Here is a 20,844-nt window from a genome sequence, read left to right on the forward strand (position 1 = left end):
TGGCCCCCAAGCAGAGATTCCTTAAATATGACTTTTTTTTTTCTCTCCTTAAAGCACAGCTGGTAGATTTCTCCATTACTCCCTCAGCTAAGATGAGCCTAGACAAGTATGTTTTAATCATTTCTTTAACTGACAACAAGGAAGATGATTTGATAATTTGCCTAAAATGAGCAGATGCTCAGGAGGACACGTCTCCATCCTATGTCCCTTCTGTCTAATTTCACCTAGAAATGAAAACTACTCCCTTCTCCCTCTTTTCCAGGCAAAAGGCTGATTTAACTAAGCATGCAAGACGCCAACACCCTCCCCCTCAGTACGTCCAAGTTTCCTTCGCTCTGAGCCGCCGAATCTCTGCTTCTCCCCCCTCTCCCGCCCACCCTACGCCACCCACGCAGGTTTCCGAGTCATCCGGAACGCGAGTGGGTGCGAGGACTCGGCAGGCTGCCTCCCGCGCCCCCGCCGCCCGCGGGCCGCCTCGGGTTCAGCACTGGACAGCTCCCTCCCCGGCCCCACAAATGGCAGTCGGCTGATTGACAGAGGAGCCGACCAAACAGGGGACAAGACGACTTGCAGCCGCCCTACAAGGGTTTGGTTGCGGCCAAGCTGCCTCTTTAAACTGGCTTTCCTCCCCCGAGGAGGGAGCAGGGAGAGAGGCTGGAGTGTGGTTTGCGGCCAAACCTAAAGGCTGCAATTAACCAGCCGCCCGGCCTTCGCTACTCCGGACAGACGAACGTCTTAAAGGACGTCTTCGCTCCTCGGGAGTCGCGGCTGCGCTCGCGGTGCGGGTCTGGGCGCGCGCCCAGCGCCTCCGGGCGAAGCGGTCGAGGAGGAGCCCGTGCCGGGAGGCGGGAACGACCTGCGGCGGGTGAGACTATGGAGCAGCGTCTTCGGCGGCCGCGGCGGCGGCAGCAGCAGCAGCTTCTGAACGCGCCTCAATGAGAGCGGCGGTGGCGGCAGCCGGGCCGAGAGACGGACTCGGGCTGACTCCAGCCGCTGGGAGCGCGAGGCCATGTAACCCGCTCGGCTCCAGGTTGCGAGGTGCGTAATCCCCAGCCGGCCCCTCGCGCAGCGGGCACGGCCAGGGCTGCCACAGGTGACTTGATTTCTGCGATGGTAGCTTAGCCACCCGGGGCCAATCTCGAAACATTCTTATTTTCAAGTCCTTTGGACTGGGTGCCATCTGGAGAAGGGGGAAGACTCCTCGAAAAAGTCTGACTGTTGAGAAACTGACGATCCAAATTTAAAAAGTGATTCCCCCTCCTCCCGTTCCCTCCTCTTCTCTCTGCGAGGCAGATGGGAGCCATGGCTTACCCCTTACTCCTCTGCCTCCTGCTTGCTCAGCTGGGATTGGGAGCTGTTGGCGCCAGCCGCGACCCCCAAGGACGGCCGGATTCCCCTCGAGAGAGGACCCCGAGGGGGAAGCCGCACGCCCAGCAGCCGGGTCGAGCCTCTGCCTCGGACTCCTCGGCTCCCTGGAGCCGCTCCACCGATGGCACCATCTTGGCGCAGAAACTCGCCGAGGAGGTGCCCATGGACGTGGCCTCTTACCTCTACACCGGGGACTCCCACCAGCTGAAGCGAGCCAACTGCTCCGGCCGCTACGAGTTGGCGGGCCTGCCGGGGAAGTGGCCAGCCCTGGCCAGCGCGCACCCCTCCTTGCACGGGGCGCTGGACACACTGACACACGCCACCAACTTCCTCAACGTGATGCTGCAGAGCAATAAGTCGCGGGAGCAGAACTTGCAGGACCACCTGGATTGGTACCAGGCGCTGGTGTGGAGCCTTCTGGAGAGCGAGCCCAGCATCTCCCGGGCGGCCATCACCTTCAGCACCGATTCGCTGTCCGCACCGGCCCCACAGGTCTTCCTCCAGGCCACGCGCGAGGAGAGCCGCATCCTGCTCCAAGACCTGTCCTCCTCCGCACCCCACCTGGCCAACGCCACCCTGGAGACCGAGTGGTTCCACGGCCTCCGGCGCAAGTGGAGGCCCCACTTACACCGCCGCGGCCCCAATCAGGGGCCCCGGGGCCTGGGCCACAGCTGGCGGCGCAAGGACGGGCTCGGCGGGGACAAGAGCCACTTCAAGTGGTCTCCGCCTTATCTGGAGTGCGAGAACGGGACTTACAAGCCCGGGTGGCTGGTTACTCTTTCCTCTGCCATCTACGGGATGCAGCCTAACCTGGTCCCGGAATTCAGGTAGGGAGGGCCGGGGGGCAGGGGGGAAGGCAAAAGCGAAGCTTTCCTTCCGGTCTTGCGGGTGGGTGCACGTGTGAGGAAGGAACCCTTGGCTGTGACACGAACGCTTCTCACCCTCAGAGTAGAGACCCGGGCTGAGGGACGCCCCACGCGGGCGCGGGTGCTTGGGGGCAAGGAGCGCCCCCCGCCCGTCAGCTTCCGGCGCTCGGCGAAAGCCATTCATTCTCTCGGACCAGTTTCCCCGCACTGGGCGAGAGACAGGCAGCCCTTGGCAGGACGGAGACACCCCCGCTGCTCTGTGCTTCCCTCCAATTGTCCGGAGAGCAGGGAGGGGCGTTCCCCACCGGGGGCGATGCGACAACTTGGCGAGCGCCGGGTGTGTCCGCGGAGTGGCAAGCCTCAGATGAGAGGCGAAAAGGGAGCAGGAGGAACAGAGTTCCTTGTTTCTGCCACTTTGGGGTAGCCTCTGCCTGCTTCCTACGTGTGCAGTTGGGGGCATCGGTCTGTTGTTAGTCAGAGCTTATAATTAAAACTGTGCCATCTCCTCGCAGTTCCGGCCCCTTAGCAGTGAGTCAGTCCCAGCAGCTAGCTGTCTCTGGGATCCAGACTTTGCAGCTTGGTCAGGGTGCTCCTTCTACCGGTCTCCCCTCTCCCCGCAAATGATCTTTCCTTCCTTGGTGGCCTTTTCCTCCTCTTCCCTGTCTTAGGCATACTTAAGGGTTCTCCAGCCCTTCACACACTCACATGATTTATAAAAGGACCTAGTTATATTCGGGAGGGAGGCATCAGTGGTGACTGAATTCACTCAAGGAGGCTGGAGGAAACTTAAGGGAGTCTGTACTTCCTGTCTCAAACTATAGCATTTGAGGGAAGCAGAGAATTTGCAAATTAACAGGTTTTAACTTCTGCCTGGGAAGTGCCTGACCTTTGAGGCGGGGAATTTCTAGAAGCAACCTTTAAGAGTAGATGTGAGGAAGGAACTGAAAGAGTAGTTACACCAAAGAGGGCTTAGGAGAGGGCCCAAGATGGACTGAGATCTTCCCTTAGTCCCATGAGGGAAGGCTCTGGAAAGAGGGTCTTGGGGGCTGAGGTTGCTTTTGTACTTTTTGGGAACCTGGGCAGGACTGAGAAACCTTTGTGTGTGGATTATTTATTTATTTTTTAAATACCCTGGCACAGCAAGGACAGGATGCTGACCTGCTGAAAGATGCCAGATCAAGTACTGGGTGGGCAAGTGGGAAAGGTCAGAAGGCTTGTTTGTCTTGGTACTGCCATTTACTGCTGAATGACCTCAAGCAAGTTGCTTAACCTCTCTGGGCCTCAGCTACTTATCTGTCCAGTGAGGGAGTTGAATTAGACAGTCTCTAGGGAGCCATCCAGTTATCAAGTTCTGTAGCTTTTAATGTTGGCAACACTTGTGAAGGCATAAAGGATAATAACCCCCTTTGTCTGATTCTGTATGACCATATTAAGTGCATGTGTGTGTGTCTTTGCCTGTGTTTCTATCTCTTTTAAAGGTCTTGTCTTAAACCAGACTAACTCTTTTCTACTTTCAAGATAATCTCATTTCCTCCTAATTCCTGCAGGATCCTATTAGTAAGAGCTGAGCCCAGCTTTGAATCTTTGCCATACTGTTTGCTCAGAAGAGGAAAGACCAGCAGATGCTATTCACTGCCAGCAAACTGTTTGTAGCCTTTAAATGAGTCTTTTTAGGGAGCCCCAAGTCCCAGGATTTATCTGTCTTTTTCATCTAACATTCGCTTTATGTCAGGCTCTGTGCTAACTGCTTTGCATGCGTTGTCTTGATTAGCCCTTACAACAACCTTATGAGTTAGGTTTTATTATTTTCTCTATTTTACAGAAAAGGAATCTGAAGCCCAGAGGGGTTCAGCTTCTTGCCTAAGATTGCACAGCAGTAAAATAGCAGATCCAGCATTTAAGCCCACTTCATACTTCATATCATATGTACCACCATTCCAAACTCTGTTCTATGAAGGTGTCCTAGGGGTTGCTATAAACAATGTAGGTACTGTGTAAAATATATGTATTTTCAAGGGCCGCTGTGGAACTGAGGATGAAAACCATTCATTTTCAGAATTATCTCTCTTAATCATATGGATCAGAAAGCATAGGTTGCCTAAATGAACTCAGTGCCTTCTGGCAGCCAAGTTGAGAGGCTGAGGACACAAAGAGTCTCAGGTTGAGAGGGCTCAGACACTCCCTGTTTTTTCACTCTGTTTAGAAAATAGTTTGTTTCTTTAAGTGCCTTTATAGACAAAGATGATATTCTTCAGCCAAGGCACACAGCCAGCCATTTAGTGTCTGGCTCTCTATAGAAGCTGGCTTGTCTCAGTAGAATCACAAGGTAAGTGCTCCCCTGTGAGTGCTTTGGCCCCATATCCTGTGTCCTTCAAATGCTGTATTGAGGGTCCACACAGTAGAAACCAGAAGAAAATCTTACAGGCATCAGATAGTTCCACTTGTTGTCTCATAGATGAAGAAACAGAACTATAAAGTGGCTTGTCCAAAAATCATGTATCAAGTTAGTAGCAACAACAGAAATGGGATCCAGGCCTTCTGCCTCTGGTTTATCCTATACTTGATAAATATATACCTAATGCAAGTGTCTGTGGCTCTCTGGACCTCTGTACACAACCTGTGTTAGGGACATACTTTATTCTCTATCATTACTTATGACAACCAAAAAAATTAGCCCATAGAAAACAGCTGTCACTTAAAAAAGAGATTACATTGTTAATTTCACATATTGAGATAATATTAAAATGGGCCCTTTCTGTATATCTTCATACTCATAAAAGGAAAAGGTTTTTTGTTGATGATATTTTATCATCTAAGATATGCATTCTAAAATTTTACAATATAGGTGAATAGTATTTGACAGGTATGGTAACAAGGTAAACCTCAAATGAATTTTTGGTAAACCAGATTAGGAGCCCTGATCATGATTTGAAATAGTCTTTTAAACATGTGAAGTGTTATTTTCAAAAAGTTTTATGTATAACAGAAAATCCATTGATAATGGTTTACTTGTGAAAGAGAAAAGGAGAAAAAACTTTTAGTTAAGATTAGTTAATATTTTCCCAGGTCTTACTTACAAGATTCAGACATTTAAATTAATGTAAATTAAATTACATTTCATTTTTAGATAATATAAATCCAAAGCATGAAGCTTAAAGGTAATATGTAGAACTTCTTATAAGAAGTTCAACATAAAAATATCTTCTTATATTGCTGTTTATCACTGTAAAACAATCTCTCAGAATAAATTCTATTCCCTTGTGTTTCAGAATGACACAAGTATCTTAAAATTTAAGACCCAGCATAATACGCATATGGGAAGAGAAGTTTATTGCTCATTTTTTGTCTTTGAAAAAATGGCACTCATTTCTCTTAACTAAGAATTTCTTGAGTCTTTTGTTACATATCTATGGTATGAACACTTGCTTCTCATTTTTCATCCTAGCAAAAAAGAGAGAGTAATAATTTAAGATATACCCTGAAAACATTTTTACTTTTAACATTAGCTTTGTAATATCCTTGAAGCATTTTCCTTAAAACTAGGGTTCTTTTGTTTGCATAATGATTTTTCTTCGTGGGACTTAAAGTACTATGGAGTTGGATCCCATTCCGTTGAATGCATAGATAGCTCTCTGGTGGTGGTTGGAATTGTTCAGTGCCTAGGATGGTTAGCAGGTACTTAAGGGTTTGTTGAATTTAAAAGAAGGTGAGTTTCTTTAAAATTCCTTTAAAGAATTAATTCTCGATGAGCCTGAGAGGGAATTTGGAATTCCTTTGGTTTCTCCTCATTTTATAGTTGAGGAAGCTGAGACCCAAATAGCTAAAGGAATTTGCTAGAAGTGGAATAGCTCTTTTGTGGTGGGTGGGAATTAAGGGAAACCAATACTTATTGAGCATCTACTATACATTAGATACTTTATATATTTCAGTACATTTAATTGTTAGAACTCTCAGGTAGCAACCAGTTCAGAAAAGTTGCGCAACTTGCCCAAGCTAATGTAGCTAGTAAATGAAGGAGCTAAAATAAAATTTAGATCTGTCCAGCTATGAAGCCTGTGTAGCCTTTCCACCATCCTGTGCTGATTTCTATCTCTTGATTCCCCAATTTTGTCATTAAAAATGTATAAGATGATATTGGCTTGAATTAAGTAATATACTTTGCCCAAACCAGTGATATACACTTACTCTTTTTGGGCCAACAGTGCAACCAAGTATGTTGTACAGTGAGAAGAGTATTCAATTTGAGGTGGAACTTTGCCTCAAGTCCCAGTTTTGTCTCTGACTGGCTGTAATACCTGTCTGGAAATCAGTTTCTGCATAATACAAATGTGGAAATAGACTTGATGATTTCCATATACTTCTTAATTGGCCTATCCACATGGTCAACAAATATGTTTTGGAAACAGGGCTGATACACATAAATCCAGTACCTTGTGGAAATGATATGGGAGAGTCGCATGCAGAGGAAGAAGAAACCAAGTGAATGTTAGACCTGGTATTTGGTTAAGAAAAAAAAAGAAAGAAAAATCAATAGGGAGATAAAGGAAAGATCACAATAGTATGGAAATCTCTTTTTAGAAACTAATGAACATTAGTGTCAGTGATTCACTGACTGCCTGAGTGCTCACTTCACTTTCTCTCCCTCACACAAGACACCCACACACCTCCTTCAGTGATTCTATTACAGATTTCTGCTTTCAACAAAAGAGGGCAATTCACACAGTGTAAGAAAAATGACCGTCTTGCTCTAGGCCAAACATACCCTATGTCTTTCTTATAGGAGCTGAAAATGATGAGTAGGCTTACCTACAGGAATAGCCGAGAGGTGTTGCCTGGGTTATAGATTAAAAGGTTTTCAGATGAACTTCTGCTGTGGAGGCTTTTAAGTCTCAGTTACATCATCTTTAAGCTATGAAGAGTAATGTGAATCTCCTTTGAAATTCTGTAAAAACTAAATGAAGAACTGTCATCACATAGGAAGTTTAGTAAATATTTTTGTATTGTAGCTTCTGTCTTCCCAAATACTATCCTCAGCTGGCCATAACTGTCTTCATTTACTAGTATTAAAGTCATTTGACTTATAGTAATTTGTAACTTATATAGAGGTTTAGTTTTGTTTCTAATCATTATGAAGGCTTGTGATGGCAATGGGTCATGGTAGAAATACTGGCCTTAGAGACAGAAGAAGTTGATACCAGCCTGGACTATATCTTTGACTTAGGGTGTTACCAGAGGCAGGAGTTGCCTCTTTAATTTTCAGTTTCTTCAACTGTAAGTTGAGGAGGTTGGACAAGATGACTCCTTATAAACCTAAAGGTCCATGATTATGCACATCATTCAATATGTCACTTTATTTTATTTATTTCTTTTTTTGAGACAGGATCTCACTCTGTTGCCCAGGCTGGAGTGCAGTGGCACGATCTCAGGTCACTGCATCCTCAACCTCCCAGGCTCAAGTGATCCTCCCAGCTCAGCTTCCTGGGTAGCCATGACTACAGGCCTGAGCCACCATGCTTGGCTCTTTTTTTCAGTTTTAGTAGAGATGGGGTTTTGCCATGTTGCCCAGGCTGGTCTTGAACTCCTGGGCTCAGGTGATCCACCTGCCTCAGCTTCCCAAAGTGTTGAGATTACAGGTATGAGCCATCACACCTAGCCCAATGCGTTGCTTTAACTTGTAAAGTTTTATTTGATTCACTGCTGAAATCAGTTAATGAATGCTATATAAATGCAGAACATGTTCATATGTTCCATGTTTGACTTTATAATGATCATTTACTCACAGAATATTTATAGAAAGTCCTATCAATGTACAATGAGTTAAGTACATAAACTAATAATGGAAATGAGAACTCCATTTCAAAATAAGAATAAGCATAATCTGAGTTTAGAGGACTTAAGACTTCCTGATTTACTTGGAGTCAACATGAAGTTTCTTCGTAGATTTCTAGACCAAGGGCCTCAGTATACCTCTATAATTTCTCTCGAGAGAATACATGTTTCGACATTTGGAAGCTCCCTACTTACTTTTTAAAAACAACCTGTTTTCAATTTGCCTCTGTAGTTGGCTTTAAAATTTCAAAAAAGGGTTACATGTTGTGGTGTAGCAATGGTACAGGATTATCCTCCCATTTTCTAGAATATGCATTTGGAAGTAGAAAGGGGATTTCCCAAACTGCAAAATAAATTACAAGAGTTATGCTTACTGTCTGGAGAGATAACTGAGGCTCTCACTAGACTGATTTTCCAGCCTCAACTTCTGGATAAGCCAAATGTTACTTTCAACTCCAGAAAGGCAGCAGTTTGTTGCACATGGTTCAGATTTTAAGGCTACCCTTTTTCAGTCTTAAGAGTGCTGTTGGATTCAACATACACTGCATTTTATGATTACATTGTAATATACTGTGATGCCAAGGCGTATGTTGTTGATGCTATTTTGCACTTGGTTGGTACAGAAGCATTAGGCCCTGGCTGTTTTCTCTGTTCAGTGCTGATTTGGTGTTCAAAGAGTTATTTATGCAGAATTACTAAGATAGCACATTGGGATTTTGATAACTTTGGCAGCTTGATGGCTGTTATGTGCAAATAGGCAGTTCACTAGTACTGGGGCTATGCTTGGGAGAGTCTGCAGCCAGCAGCGTTGTGAAGCTTTTCCCAGCACAGCAATGTCATATGCATCAGTGGGGCTTGTTTTGCTTGCTTTATCTGCTTTTCAGCTTTTGGTAATAAACTAAAATTTGTTTAGTAACAGACTAAAATTACACATAGCGTAATTTCCACTTTGGCTGGGCAATTACTCTCCTGAGTCTTTCTTCCTACAGGAAGAAAAACTTGACCTATACAAATATTTGGGTAGAACACTGTTCCATGAAATACTTCTTCAGTTTAGGAGAGGATTAGTCCTCTTGGCTAAGTCTTTCACAGCTTCGCCCCTCCACACCCTCCTCTTTCCTACAGTGTCAAATCTAGTATAGAAACCATGAGTGAATTTCTTTTTTATACCCAAGGATATTATTGAATGCCTCAAAGCAATCATAGGATACATCTAGTTTTATTACTTTCATTATAGGTAGAGCTCAGAGGAAACACAAATTAGCTTAAATATAATCTGATCCCAAGGTAGTAAAGTTTATTTTTCCAAACAAAAATCCTGTTACCTATCTTTTTGTACAAGGTGGCAGCTTCTGTCTCTATTCTCTTCCCCCACCCAAAGTTGCTAATACTTCTATTTAATTGAGATCCAATTAATTTTTATTCATTTTAATATCTGTTATAATCTTCCTCATTTAATAAATATGACTAAAACAAGACAATGTAGGATTTTTAAAAACCTGTCCGATTGGCAAAGTACCCACTGCACCTATAGCTTAAAAGGAATCTTAGAGTTATGTAAGGTTTTGGTTTATTTATTTAGCTTTCTCACCATTTATGTGTTTTGTCCAATGTGTATGCCTTGTTACATTATCAGAGAAGAATTTGACACATGGCTTTTATCTGAGAAAGAAGGAATGGTATGATAGTAAAGAATTATATTGTATCAATTCTAATATGCACCATTTTTACATTTGGATGTCTTTCAAATTGAGATGTGTCTTACAATTGAGGGCATGTCATATTCAGTCGGCATTTCTTTTCTTTCAGTGGTACACAATATAACAAGGCATCTTACAATTAATGCCATTTTATATTTGATGAAATGTGATATTAGGAAATGGGAAAATAAATTCCAGGGTCTCTTCAACGACAAAGTTCTATTATCATCTATAAATTACCAACTTGCAGCAAAATATTCATATATGGAAGCCAAATGTAGACCTTCCTGCTGTATGTAAATTTTTTTATTTTTTATTTTCTTAAAAAGAGACAGGGTCCCACTCTGTTTCTCAGGCAGGAGTATAGTGTTGAGATTATAGCTCACGGCATTCCTAGGCTCAGGTGATCCTCCCACCTTAGCCTCCTAAGTAGCTGGGAGTACAGGCACATGCCACCATGCCTGGCTAATTTTTTAATTTTAATTTTTGTAGAGACACGGTCTTACCTTGGCTTCCCAAAGTGCTGGGATTACAGGCCTGAGCCAGCACACTCAGCTCCTGCTGTATATAAATTAGATTGTTATTTGTCTTCGTAATAGTTTTGTTTAAAATAGACAAGCTATACTAAAACATGTAACCACATTTTCTTTTCGATGTATGTGAAATACACAAAATATTGTGCTAGAAACTACAGCAACTTTTATTTTCCGAATAGGTAAAGTCAGAATTATCCTAATTTTTCTCACGTTATCTGGCAGTTTTTCTCTGATACTGTGGGAAAATGCCTAGGATAGTGAAAATAAAAGACCACTGAGGACTAATAATAGAAGGGAATAGATATGTCTCTCCTTTCTAAAGTGTGTAAAGGTTTCACAATGGAAGTTACTTCTTATGTAGCAATGTAACCAGTTTAGACCGATGAGATTTAAATGCAATTGTGAAGATAAGCATTTTTTCTTTTTTTCCCGTCAATTGCTTGGAATAAAATGAAGAGTATGATTTTCCTCTTATTTGATGCCTCAGACCGCTATGCTGAACACGGTTTCTCAACCTTGGAACTACAGACATTTGGGACCAGATAGGCCTTTGCTGTGGGGGCTGTCTTATTCATTGTAAGATGTTCAGCAGCACCTCTGGCTTCTATCCATTAGATGCCAGTGGCAACACACCCTGCCAGTGTGAAAACCGAATGTATCTGCAGACATTGCCAAATATCCCCTGTGGGGCAAAACTGCCTCTGGTTGAAAGCCACTGGTGTAGGGGAGCACATACGTTACATAATGTATAAAATGCTACTCTGGGACTATCCCTATTTCAAGGGTTCTGTATGTATGTGTACACATATGTGTGTACATATATCTGTGTGTGCGTATATTTATGCTCATATATGCATTTGTCAGATTACATGTCTATTTATTTATTTAAAATATAAGATCATTGTATATATAGAACCTGACACAAGTGAGAACTGAAACATTTTGATAGATCAGTGAAATATGAATTAATTTACATTGGTATATCATCAGGGCTCAAAAAGAACATCTGACTAAATATGTAGAATCTGTTGCTAACCATGGTTTTACTACCTACATGGTTAAATGTTTAATATTTAAGGTTTCCCATAAAAAGATGAATTTTGAAGGGAAAGCACTAGGCCGGATGTGGTGGCTCACACCTGTAATCCCAGCACTTTGGGATGCCAAGGCAGATGGATCACGAGGTCAGGAGATTGAGACTATCCTGGCTAACACGGTGAAACCCCGTCTCTACTAAAAATGCAAAAAATTAGTCAGGCGTGGTGGCAGGCGCCTGTAGTCCCAGCTACTCGAGAGGCTGAGGCAGGAGAATGGCATGAACCCGGGAGGCAGAGCTTGCAGTGAGCCGAGATGGCACCACTGCACTCCAGCCTGGGCGACAGAGAAAAAAAAAATTCCTGGATATCCTTGTTAACTTTCTGTCTCGTCAGCTCTGCACCAAGAGGACTTAATAGACATCTGCAGAACTCTCTACCCCAAAACAACAGAATATACATTCTTCTCAGCACCACATCACACTTATTCCAAAATTGACCACATAGTTGGAAGTAAAGCACTCCTCAGCAAATATAAAAGACCAGAAATTATAACAAAGTGTCTCTCAGACCACAGTGCAATCAAACTAGAACTCAGGATTAAGAAACTCGCTCAAAACCACTCAACTACATGGAAACTGAACAACCTGCTCCTGAATGACTACTGGGTACATAACAAAATGAAGGCAGAAATAAAGATATTCTTTGAAACCAACGAGAACAAAGACACAACATATCAGAATCTCTGGGACACATTCAAAGCAGTGTGTAGAGGGAAATTTGTAGCACTAAATGCCCACAAGAGAAAGCAGGAAAGATATAAAATTGACACCCTAACATCACAATTAAAAGAACTAGAGAAGCAAGAGCAAACACATTCAAAAGCTAGCTAAAGGCAAGAAATAACTAAGATGAGAGCAGAACTGAAGGAGATAGAGACACAAAAAACCCTTCAAAAAATCAATGAATCCAGGAGCTGGTTTTTTGAAAAGATCAACAAAATTGATAGACCACTAGCAAGACTAATAAAGAAGAAAAGAGAGAAGAATCAAATAGACACAATAAAAAATGATAAAGGGGTTATCACCACCGACCCCACAGAAATACGAACTACCATCAGAGAATACTATAAATACCTCTACGCAAATAAACTAGAAAATCTAGAAGAAATGGATAAATTCCTGCACACATACACCCTCCCAAGATTAAACCAGGAAGAAGTTGAATCCCTGAATAGACCAATAACAGGCTCTGAAATTGAGGCAATAATTAATAGCCTATCAACCAAAAAAAGTCCAGGACCAGATGGATTCACAGCCAAATTCTACCAGAGGTACAAGGAGGAGCTGGCACCATTCCTTCTGAAACTATTCCAATCAGTAGAAAAAGAGGGACTCCTCCCTAACTCATTTGATGAGGCCAGTATCATCCTGATACCAAAGGCTGGCAGAGACACAACAAAAAAAGGAGAATTTTAGAAACAGGGAATCCTCCCTAACTCATTTCTTTTTTTTTTTTTTTTTTTTTTTGAGATGGAGTCTCACTCTGTTGCCCAGGCTGGAGTGCAGTGGGGCGATCTCGGCTCACTGCAAACTCCGCCTCCCGAGTTCACGCCATTCTCCTGCCTCAGCCTCCCGAGTATCTAGGACTACAGGCGCCCGCCATCACGCCCGGCTAATTTTTTTGTATTTTTAATAGAGACAGGGTTTCACTGTGTTAGCCAGGATGGTCTCAATCTCCTGACCTCGTGATCCGCCTGTCTCGGCCTCCCAAAGTGCTGGGATTACAGGTGTTAGCCACCGTGTCCGGCCCTCCCTAACTCATTTTATGAGGCCAGCATCATCCTGATACCAAAGCCTGGCAGAGACACAATAAAAAAAAGAGAATTTTAGACCAATATCCCTGATGAACATCGATGCAAAAATCCTCAATAAAATACTGGCAGACCAAATCCAGCAGCACATCAAAATGCTTATCCACCATGATCAAGTGGGCTTCATCCCTGGGATGCAAGGCTAGTTCAACATACACAAATCAATAAACGTAATCCAGCATATAAACAGAACCAAAGACAAAAACCACATGATTATCTCAATAGATGCAGAAAAGGCCTTCAACAAAATTCAACAGCCCTTCATGCTAAAAACTCTCAATAAACTAGGTATTGATGGGATGTATCTCAAAATAGTAAGAGCTATTTATGACAAACCCACAGCCAATATCATACTGAATGGGCAAAAACTGGAAGCATTCCCTTTGAAAACTGGCACAAGACAGGGATGCCCTCTCTCACCACTCCTATTCAACATACTGTTGGAAGTTCTGGCCAGGGCAATCAGGCAGGAGAAAGAAATAAAGGGTATTCAATTAGGAAAAGAGGAAGTCAAATTTTCCCTGTTTGCAGATGACATGATTGTATATCCAGAAAACCCCATCATCTCAGCCCAAAATCTCCGTAAGCTGATAAGCAACTTCAGCAAAGTCTCAGGATACAAAATCAATGTGCAAAAATCACAAGCATTCCTATACACCAATAACAGACAAACAGAGAGCCAAATCATGAGTGAACTCCCATTCACAATTGCTTCAAAGAGAATAAAATACCTAGGAATCCAACTTACAAGGGATGTGAAGGACCTCTTCAAAGAGAACTACAAACCACTGCTCAACGAAATAATAGAGGACACAAACAAATGGAAGAACATTCCATGCTCATGGATAGGAAGAATCAATATCACGAAAATGGCCATACTGCCCCAGGTAAATTATAGATTCAGTGCCATCCCCATCAAGCTACCAATGACTTTCTTCACAGAAGTGGAAAACACTACTTTAAATTTCATGTGGAACCAAAAAAGAGCCCACATTGCCAAGACAATCCTAAGCCAAAATAATAAAGCTGCAGGCATCATGCCAGCTGACTTCAAACTATACTACAAGGCTACAGTAACCAAAACAGCATGGTACTGGTATCAAAACACAGATATAGACCAATGGAACAGAACAGAGCCCTCAGAAATAATACCACACATCTACAACCATCTGATCTTTGACAAAACTGACAAAAACAACAAATGGGTAAAGGATTCCCTATTTATTAAATGGTGCTGGGAAAACTGGCTAGCCATATGTAGAAAGCTGAAACTGGATCCCTTCCTTACACCTTATACAAAAATTAATTCAAGATGGATTGAAGACTTAAACGTTAGACCTAAAACCATAAAAACCCTAGAAGAAAACCTAGGCAATACCATTCAGGACATAGGCATGGGCAAGGACTTTATGACTAAAACACCAAAAGCAATGGCAACAAAAGCCAAAATTGACAAATGGGATCTAATTAAACTAAAGAGCTTCTTCACAGCAAAAGAAACTACCATCAGAGTGAACAGGCAACCTACAGAATGGGAGAAAATTTTTACAATCTACCCATCTGACAAAGGGCTAATATCCAGAATCTACAAAGAACTCAAACAAATTTACAAGAAAAAAACAAACAACCCCATCAAAAAGTGGGCAAAGGACATGAACGGCCCCTTCTCAAAAGAAGAAGACATCTATGCAGCCAACAGACACATGAAAAAATGCTCATCATCACTGGCCACCAGAGAAATGCAAATCAAAACCACAGTGAGATACCATCTCACACCAGTTAGAATGGCGATCATTCAAAAGTTAGGAAACAACAGGTGCTGGAGAGGATGTGGAGAAATAGGAACACTTTTACACTGTTGGTGGGACAGTAAACTAGTTCAACCATTGTAGAAGATAGTGTGGCGATTCCTCAAGGATCTAGAACTAGAAATGCCATTTGACCCAGCCATCCCATTACTGGGTATACACCCAAAGGATTATAAATCATGCTGCTATAAAGGCACATGCACACTTATGTTTATTGTGGCACTATTCACAATAGCAAAGACTTGGAACCAACCCAAATGTCCATAAATGATAGACTGGATTAAGAAAATGTGGCACATATACACCATGGAATACTATGCAGCCATAAAAAAGGATGAGTTCATGTCCTTTGTAGGGACATGGATGAAGCTGGAAACCATCATTCTCAGCAAACTATCACAAGGATAGAAAACCAAACACCACACATTCTCACTCGTAGGTGGGAGTTGAACAGTGAGAACACTTGGACACAGGAAGGGGAACATCACACACAGGGGCCTGTTGTGGGGTTGGGGGAGGAGGGAGGGATAGCATTAGGAGATATACCTAATGTAAATGATGAGTTAATGGGTGCAGCACACCAACATGGCACATGTATACATATGTAGCAAACCTGCATGTTGTGCACATGTACCCTAGAACTTAAAGTATAATTAAAAAAAAAACCCTTTAAAAAAAAAAGAGAAAAGAAAGGAAAGCGTGTGTGTGTGTGTGTGTGTGTGTGTGTGTGTATACCTGGAAGAACAGAAAGAGGGAAGGGGGGTACAGTTTGGTGTAGAGGAGTGGGGAAAGGGAACAAATGAAGATGAATGAACTGATGGAAAACAACTAGCAATCTCTGATCCTGCGGAATATTGCCTTATTTTTACATGAAGCTCCATTTACCATTGAGCAGTTTTATAGTTCTGATGAAACCGAACTATTTTTCTCTAGTAGGTAGTTGAGGAGTTAAGTTCTTGATGATTTAATCATTATAAAGATAAGTTGACTGTGCTTGCATTTCAGAACTTTATTTCAGCTTATCCCATTAAAGGAATATTAGTACCTTACAATGTATTTTTTAAATATTCCGTTTGCCATTTTAACTTATTGATTCAACTAGAAGTTGTTCAGAATTTGAACTTATTACAAATGAATTTCCTAGAAGAAATGATTGAAATGCTATATTACATAGACATTATTATTATTATTATTGTTATTGAGACAGGGTCTTACTTTGTCACCCAGGCTGGAGTGCAATGGCGTAAATACAACACACTGCAGCCTCAACCTCCCAGGTTCAAGCGATCCTCCCACCTCAGTCCCCCAAGTAGCTGAGACTATAGGTGTGCACCACCACGCCCGGCTGATTTTTCTATTTTTTGTAGAGATGGGATTTTATCATGTTCCCTAGGCCGGTTGAACTCCCAGGCTCAAGCAATCCACCCGCATCAGCCTCCCAAAGTGTTGGGATTACAGGCATGAGCCACCGCTGCTGGCCCTATGTATACATTATTTAAAGCTTTAATAAGCATATGTTTAAAGATACAGTTTTAAATATTAAGAATGCTTAGAATTCTGTTAAGTCAGAAGAAAGCTTAAGAAAACAAAAACAAACAATGACCACATGATAAAAAAGAGTGTTTAAGCTTCATGGTGCAAATTACCTTAGCACAAACCAAAGAGTGACCAATTCTTTACTCCATATCCATAAACATGAAACATACACAACCTACTGTGAGAAGGGAGGAGCTTGCTGTTGTACATTATGTTCATTATGGAGAAATAAGAGACAATGTTGTGAATATTAGAGATGAATCCAAGGCTTCTGAAAAGAAAGATGAAGACTGTGATTTTTCTGGATAAGGTAAACTTTTAGGATGGTTGTTTTGGGTATTGACAATAATTAGTTCTTTGGAAAGCCTCTCACAATACAGTCCCCTGAAAGTTATTTAGCATTGTATCTGTCTTTCCATGTTTATGAAAAAGAGGCAAATAACAAATGATATTGAGGCATTCGTTAAAGAACCAATGTTTTTAGTGAACATCTTGTGAAAAGCTCCTTTCTGAATGAGAATTTTAGAAGTAAAGGGGATTTTAGAGATCACGTAATCCAATTTATTTTTATGGGTGAGGAAAATGAGACCAAGGGAATTGGTGACCATTACTTGCATTAGCTATGGCTGCAGTGAACTTGCAGTTTAATAACAAAGAAAAAGATGCTGAGTCATCAAATAAAGGTTAATTTATGTTCATTAGTCACTGATCCCAAACCTGACTGAGCATAAAGATCACCTGAAGAGCCTGATAATATGTTCCCAGGCCCTGCCTAGACCTTGTGAACAAGACAATCTGCAATAGGATCCAAAGTCTATATTAAACACAAAGTCTTTGTAATTCGGAAGTAGTTAGTCCTTAAACACAAACTTGGGAAAAAGTAAACAATATTTGATAAAATTGAAACACATATAAACGTGTCTTACAAACAGCTTCATAGAAACAGCTTCATATAAACAGCTGATATAAATAACTGCAGCTTTAGTCACTGAAAAAATTTGGTTACAGGCCATTCTGGGTACTTGAAACATTCCAGTATTGTGAAGGAGCCTATCAGTACTGCAAATTTAAAATGTCTAGCAGGTGCTTTATGAAGGCAGGGGGCTCACAGGTTCTGAGCCTTGGAATGAGAAATCACTTGGCTGTATACTCCTATTTCTCCCTCACTTTTTTTTTGGTTTTTTGTTTTCTCAACTTTAAAATAGGGGCTATCATAAGAGCAACCTGCCTCCTGTTTTTATGTCTCTTTATGTAAACATCCTGTTTCCCAAAGAGTTCTACAGGTTTTTTTAAGTACCAGGACCATACTTTGGGACTTCCTGTATTCAGTGCCTGATACGGTTTGGCTGTGTCTGCACCCAAAATCTCATCTTGAATTGTAATCTCCATAATTCCCACGTGTCAAGGGAGAGACCAGGTGGAGGTAATTGGATCGTGGGGGCGGCTTCCCCTGAGCTGTTCTCATGATAGTGAGGGAGATCTCACGAGATCTGATGGTTTTATAAGTGTGTAGTAGTTCCTCCTGTGTTCATTTTCCCCACTGCCACCTTATGAAGAAGGTGCCTTGCTTCTCCTTCACCTTCCGCCACAATTTTAAGTTTCCTGAGGCCTCCCCAGCCAAATGGAACTGTGAGTCAATTAAATGTCTTTCCTTTATAAGTTACCCAGTCTCGGGCAGTTCTTTGTAGCAGTGTGAGAACGGACTAATACAGTGTCTCTTGAAAATACCTTGCCTATTTCAGAAAAACAGCATGGGAATAGTGTCTAGGAGGACGGGTTTTGGGATCATAAACCTAGGTTTGAATCCAAGAATTTCCACTTTCACTTACTGTGTGACACTAGAAAGTTATGTAACTCTGTGGCTCAATTCCCTCATTGCAAAAGGTATAGAATACCTCTTACTGTTGTAAAGAGTAAACAATCTTTTATATGTGAAGAGGCTAACATAATTTCTGAAATGTATTAAACTTTTTTTAAAAGTTATAATGTATCGTCTCCGATTTATGATGGTTCTACCTACAATTATTCAAATTTTTGATGGCGCAAAAGCGATACACATTCAGTAAAAACTATACTTTGGTACAGCATTCAATCACATAAGATATTCAACACTTTAGTAAAAAATAGGCTTTATTTTAGATGATTTTGCCCAACTATGGGCTAATGTAAGTGTTCTGAGCATGTTTATGGTAGGCTAGGTTAAGCAATGATGTTTAGTAGGTTAGATGTATTAAATACATTTTCAATTTACATATTTTCAACTTAAGATGGGTTTACTGGGATGGGTTTATCAGAATATAAGTTGAGGAGCACCTGTATATTACATGCACCTGGCTATGGCTACAGGTGCTAGGGATAGAATAGTGAAGACAACAGACAAAATCCCTGCCCTCATGGACTCTTGTGGGGATGGGGGAAATGCATAATAAACAGGTAAAATAAAAATAATAAGTAATTATTGATAGAACCAAGTGCTATAAGGAAAAAAATAGGGGAATGTGGCAGAGAATGGCTGAGGGTAGGGTAGAATGCATTCAATAGGATGGTCAGGAAAGACCTATTTGAAGAGGTGACTCTGAGCTGAGGAAGGAAGGATGAGAAGATGTTCATGGAGCAAGCTGAGGTCATCACATTCCAGATAGGAAGCCACAAGAACAAAGACCTCGAGATGGAATGAACTTCAAGTAATCTAAGAACAGAAAGAAAGCCAGTGTTGCTGGAATGTAGTGAGAGATGGGTAATGTGGTAGAAGATGAGAGGAAGGCGTGCAGAAGTTGCTCAATAAATGGTTAAAATGTTGTGGTAACATGGAAACGTGTGAAGTGCTTTACAGATTTCCCCTCTAGGAATATGTGAATTGTGAATGCATTTTCATCTTTTTCCCCCTTTGGGTGTCTTTATTGTAGTGTTTTAGTTTTACTTTGTCTCTTTCTTTTTCCTCTTCCTTTCAGTCTTGGCCTTCCTGCCCACTGCCTCCTTAGCTCTGGAAGCTTGGGTTTTCCAGTTTCTCTGATGAGACTTTAGTCAAAGAATAAGCTATTCCTAATTGCTCCATTCTCAAATTTAAATGAATAAACTGAAATATTTGAAAGGTAAAGGGGTAAAAAAAAAAGAAAGAAAATTCAGAATTCCTTGCAAAAATCACTTTGGTGTTTTTCTTGCTCTTAGGCTTAAGCCTGTAAAATGAAATGTTTTCAAGACACACATAGCAGTAGCAGAATAAGGGAAGAGGCACATTGGGTCAATTCATGGCTCAACATTTCTTTTCCTCACGAGCCCACCTGAGATGACATCCGGCAGGTCCCTGACTTCTTTCAAGCTGGAGGCTGGCAAGTCTGGTTATCTGGCATTTCTTGACACACACATTGCTGCTTTTTTATGGTGGGGTCTAAAATGTTGAGTGAGGTCAGGGCTGCTGAAAGAACTGCCAGTAAGAGACTCAAGGCACAGGAGTCAGACTGGAAGAGCCAGGCTGGGCCCAGTAGCTCATGCCTGTAATCACAGCACTTTGGGAGGCCGAGGCAGGTGGATAACCTGAGGTCAAGAGTTCAAGACCAGCCTGGCCAACATGGTGAAAGCCCATCTCTACTAAAAATACAAAAATTACCCAAGCGTGGTGGTGCATGCCTGTAGTCCCAGCTACTCAGGAGGCTGAGGCTGGACGATTGCTTCAGCCCAGGAGGCGGAGGTTGCAGTGAGCCAAGATCGCACCACGGCACTCTAGCCTGGGTGACAGAGCAAGACTTCATCTCAAAAAATATACAAATAAAGAATGGAAGAGCCAGAAGTGAGACGACTTGGAGGAGTTAGAGGAGGCCAATTCTGCATGACAGGAGAAGGAAGTATAGGCAGACTTATCCCTAGTGAAGAGTAGTCACAATCGAAAACTGGCATTATGAGTTTTAGGAAATAAAATCATCATTAGCTTCTCCAATATGAAAAATGTGGAATTTGGTTTCATTATATTCCTTTCTTTCTTTACCCTCTCCATTGTTTTATTATAGTTATAATTTTTCTGTTGGTTATTTTGATTTTTGCATCTATAAATTTTAGATATCTTTTATTCTTTACTTTTCTTCTTTTGCCCTCTTACCTCTGTTGACTATTCTAATATTTTTGGATAATTAAAGATAATAACATTTGTATTCTGTTACTAGAGTAAAAGAATTCTCTGCTTTGTCCATTAATTTCCTCTAAGAATTGACAGATAAATAATCGAATCCTGTCATTTTAAGAATCTTCCAAATTTCAAAGTCCAGATCTTTTTCTAGATCACTTGCTTAAAACCATGCTA

The 20,844-nt window shown here is 41.8% G+C and overlaps 1 protein-coding gene across 1 annotated transcript in view; it reads left to right on the forward strand.

Moving 5' to 3' along the window:
• Window positions 1–465: 465 nt before the first annotated feature.
• The window catches only part of GPR158 (G protein-coupled receptor 158), a 415,782-nt gene continuing 395,403 nt past the window's right edge, over window positions 466–20,844 (forward strand). Inside the window, exon 1 of the mRNA XM_004049181.5 lies at window positions 466–2,195. Within this exon, the coding sequence (XP_004049229.2) occupies window positions 1,294–2,195 (902 nt within the window). The 5' untranslated portion in view covers window positions 466–1,293. The remainder of the gene's footprint in view (window positions 2,196–20,844) is intronic.

Source organism: Gorilla gorilla, chromosome 8 (assembly GCF_029281585.2).
Source record: "Gorilla gorilla gorilla isolate KB3781 chromosome 8, NHGRI_mGorGor1-v2.1_pri, whole genome shotgun sequence".
NCBI classification, from domain to species: Eukaryota; Metazoa; Chordata; class Mammalia; order Primates; family Hominidae; genus Gorilla; species Gorilla gorilla.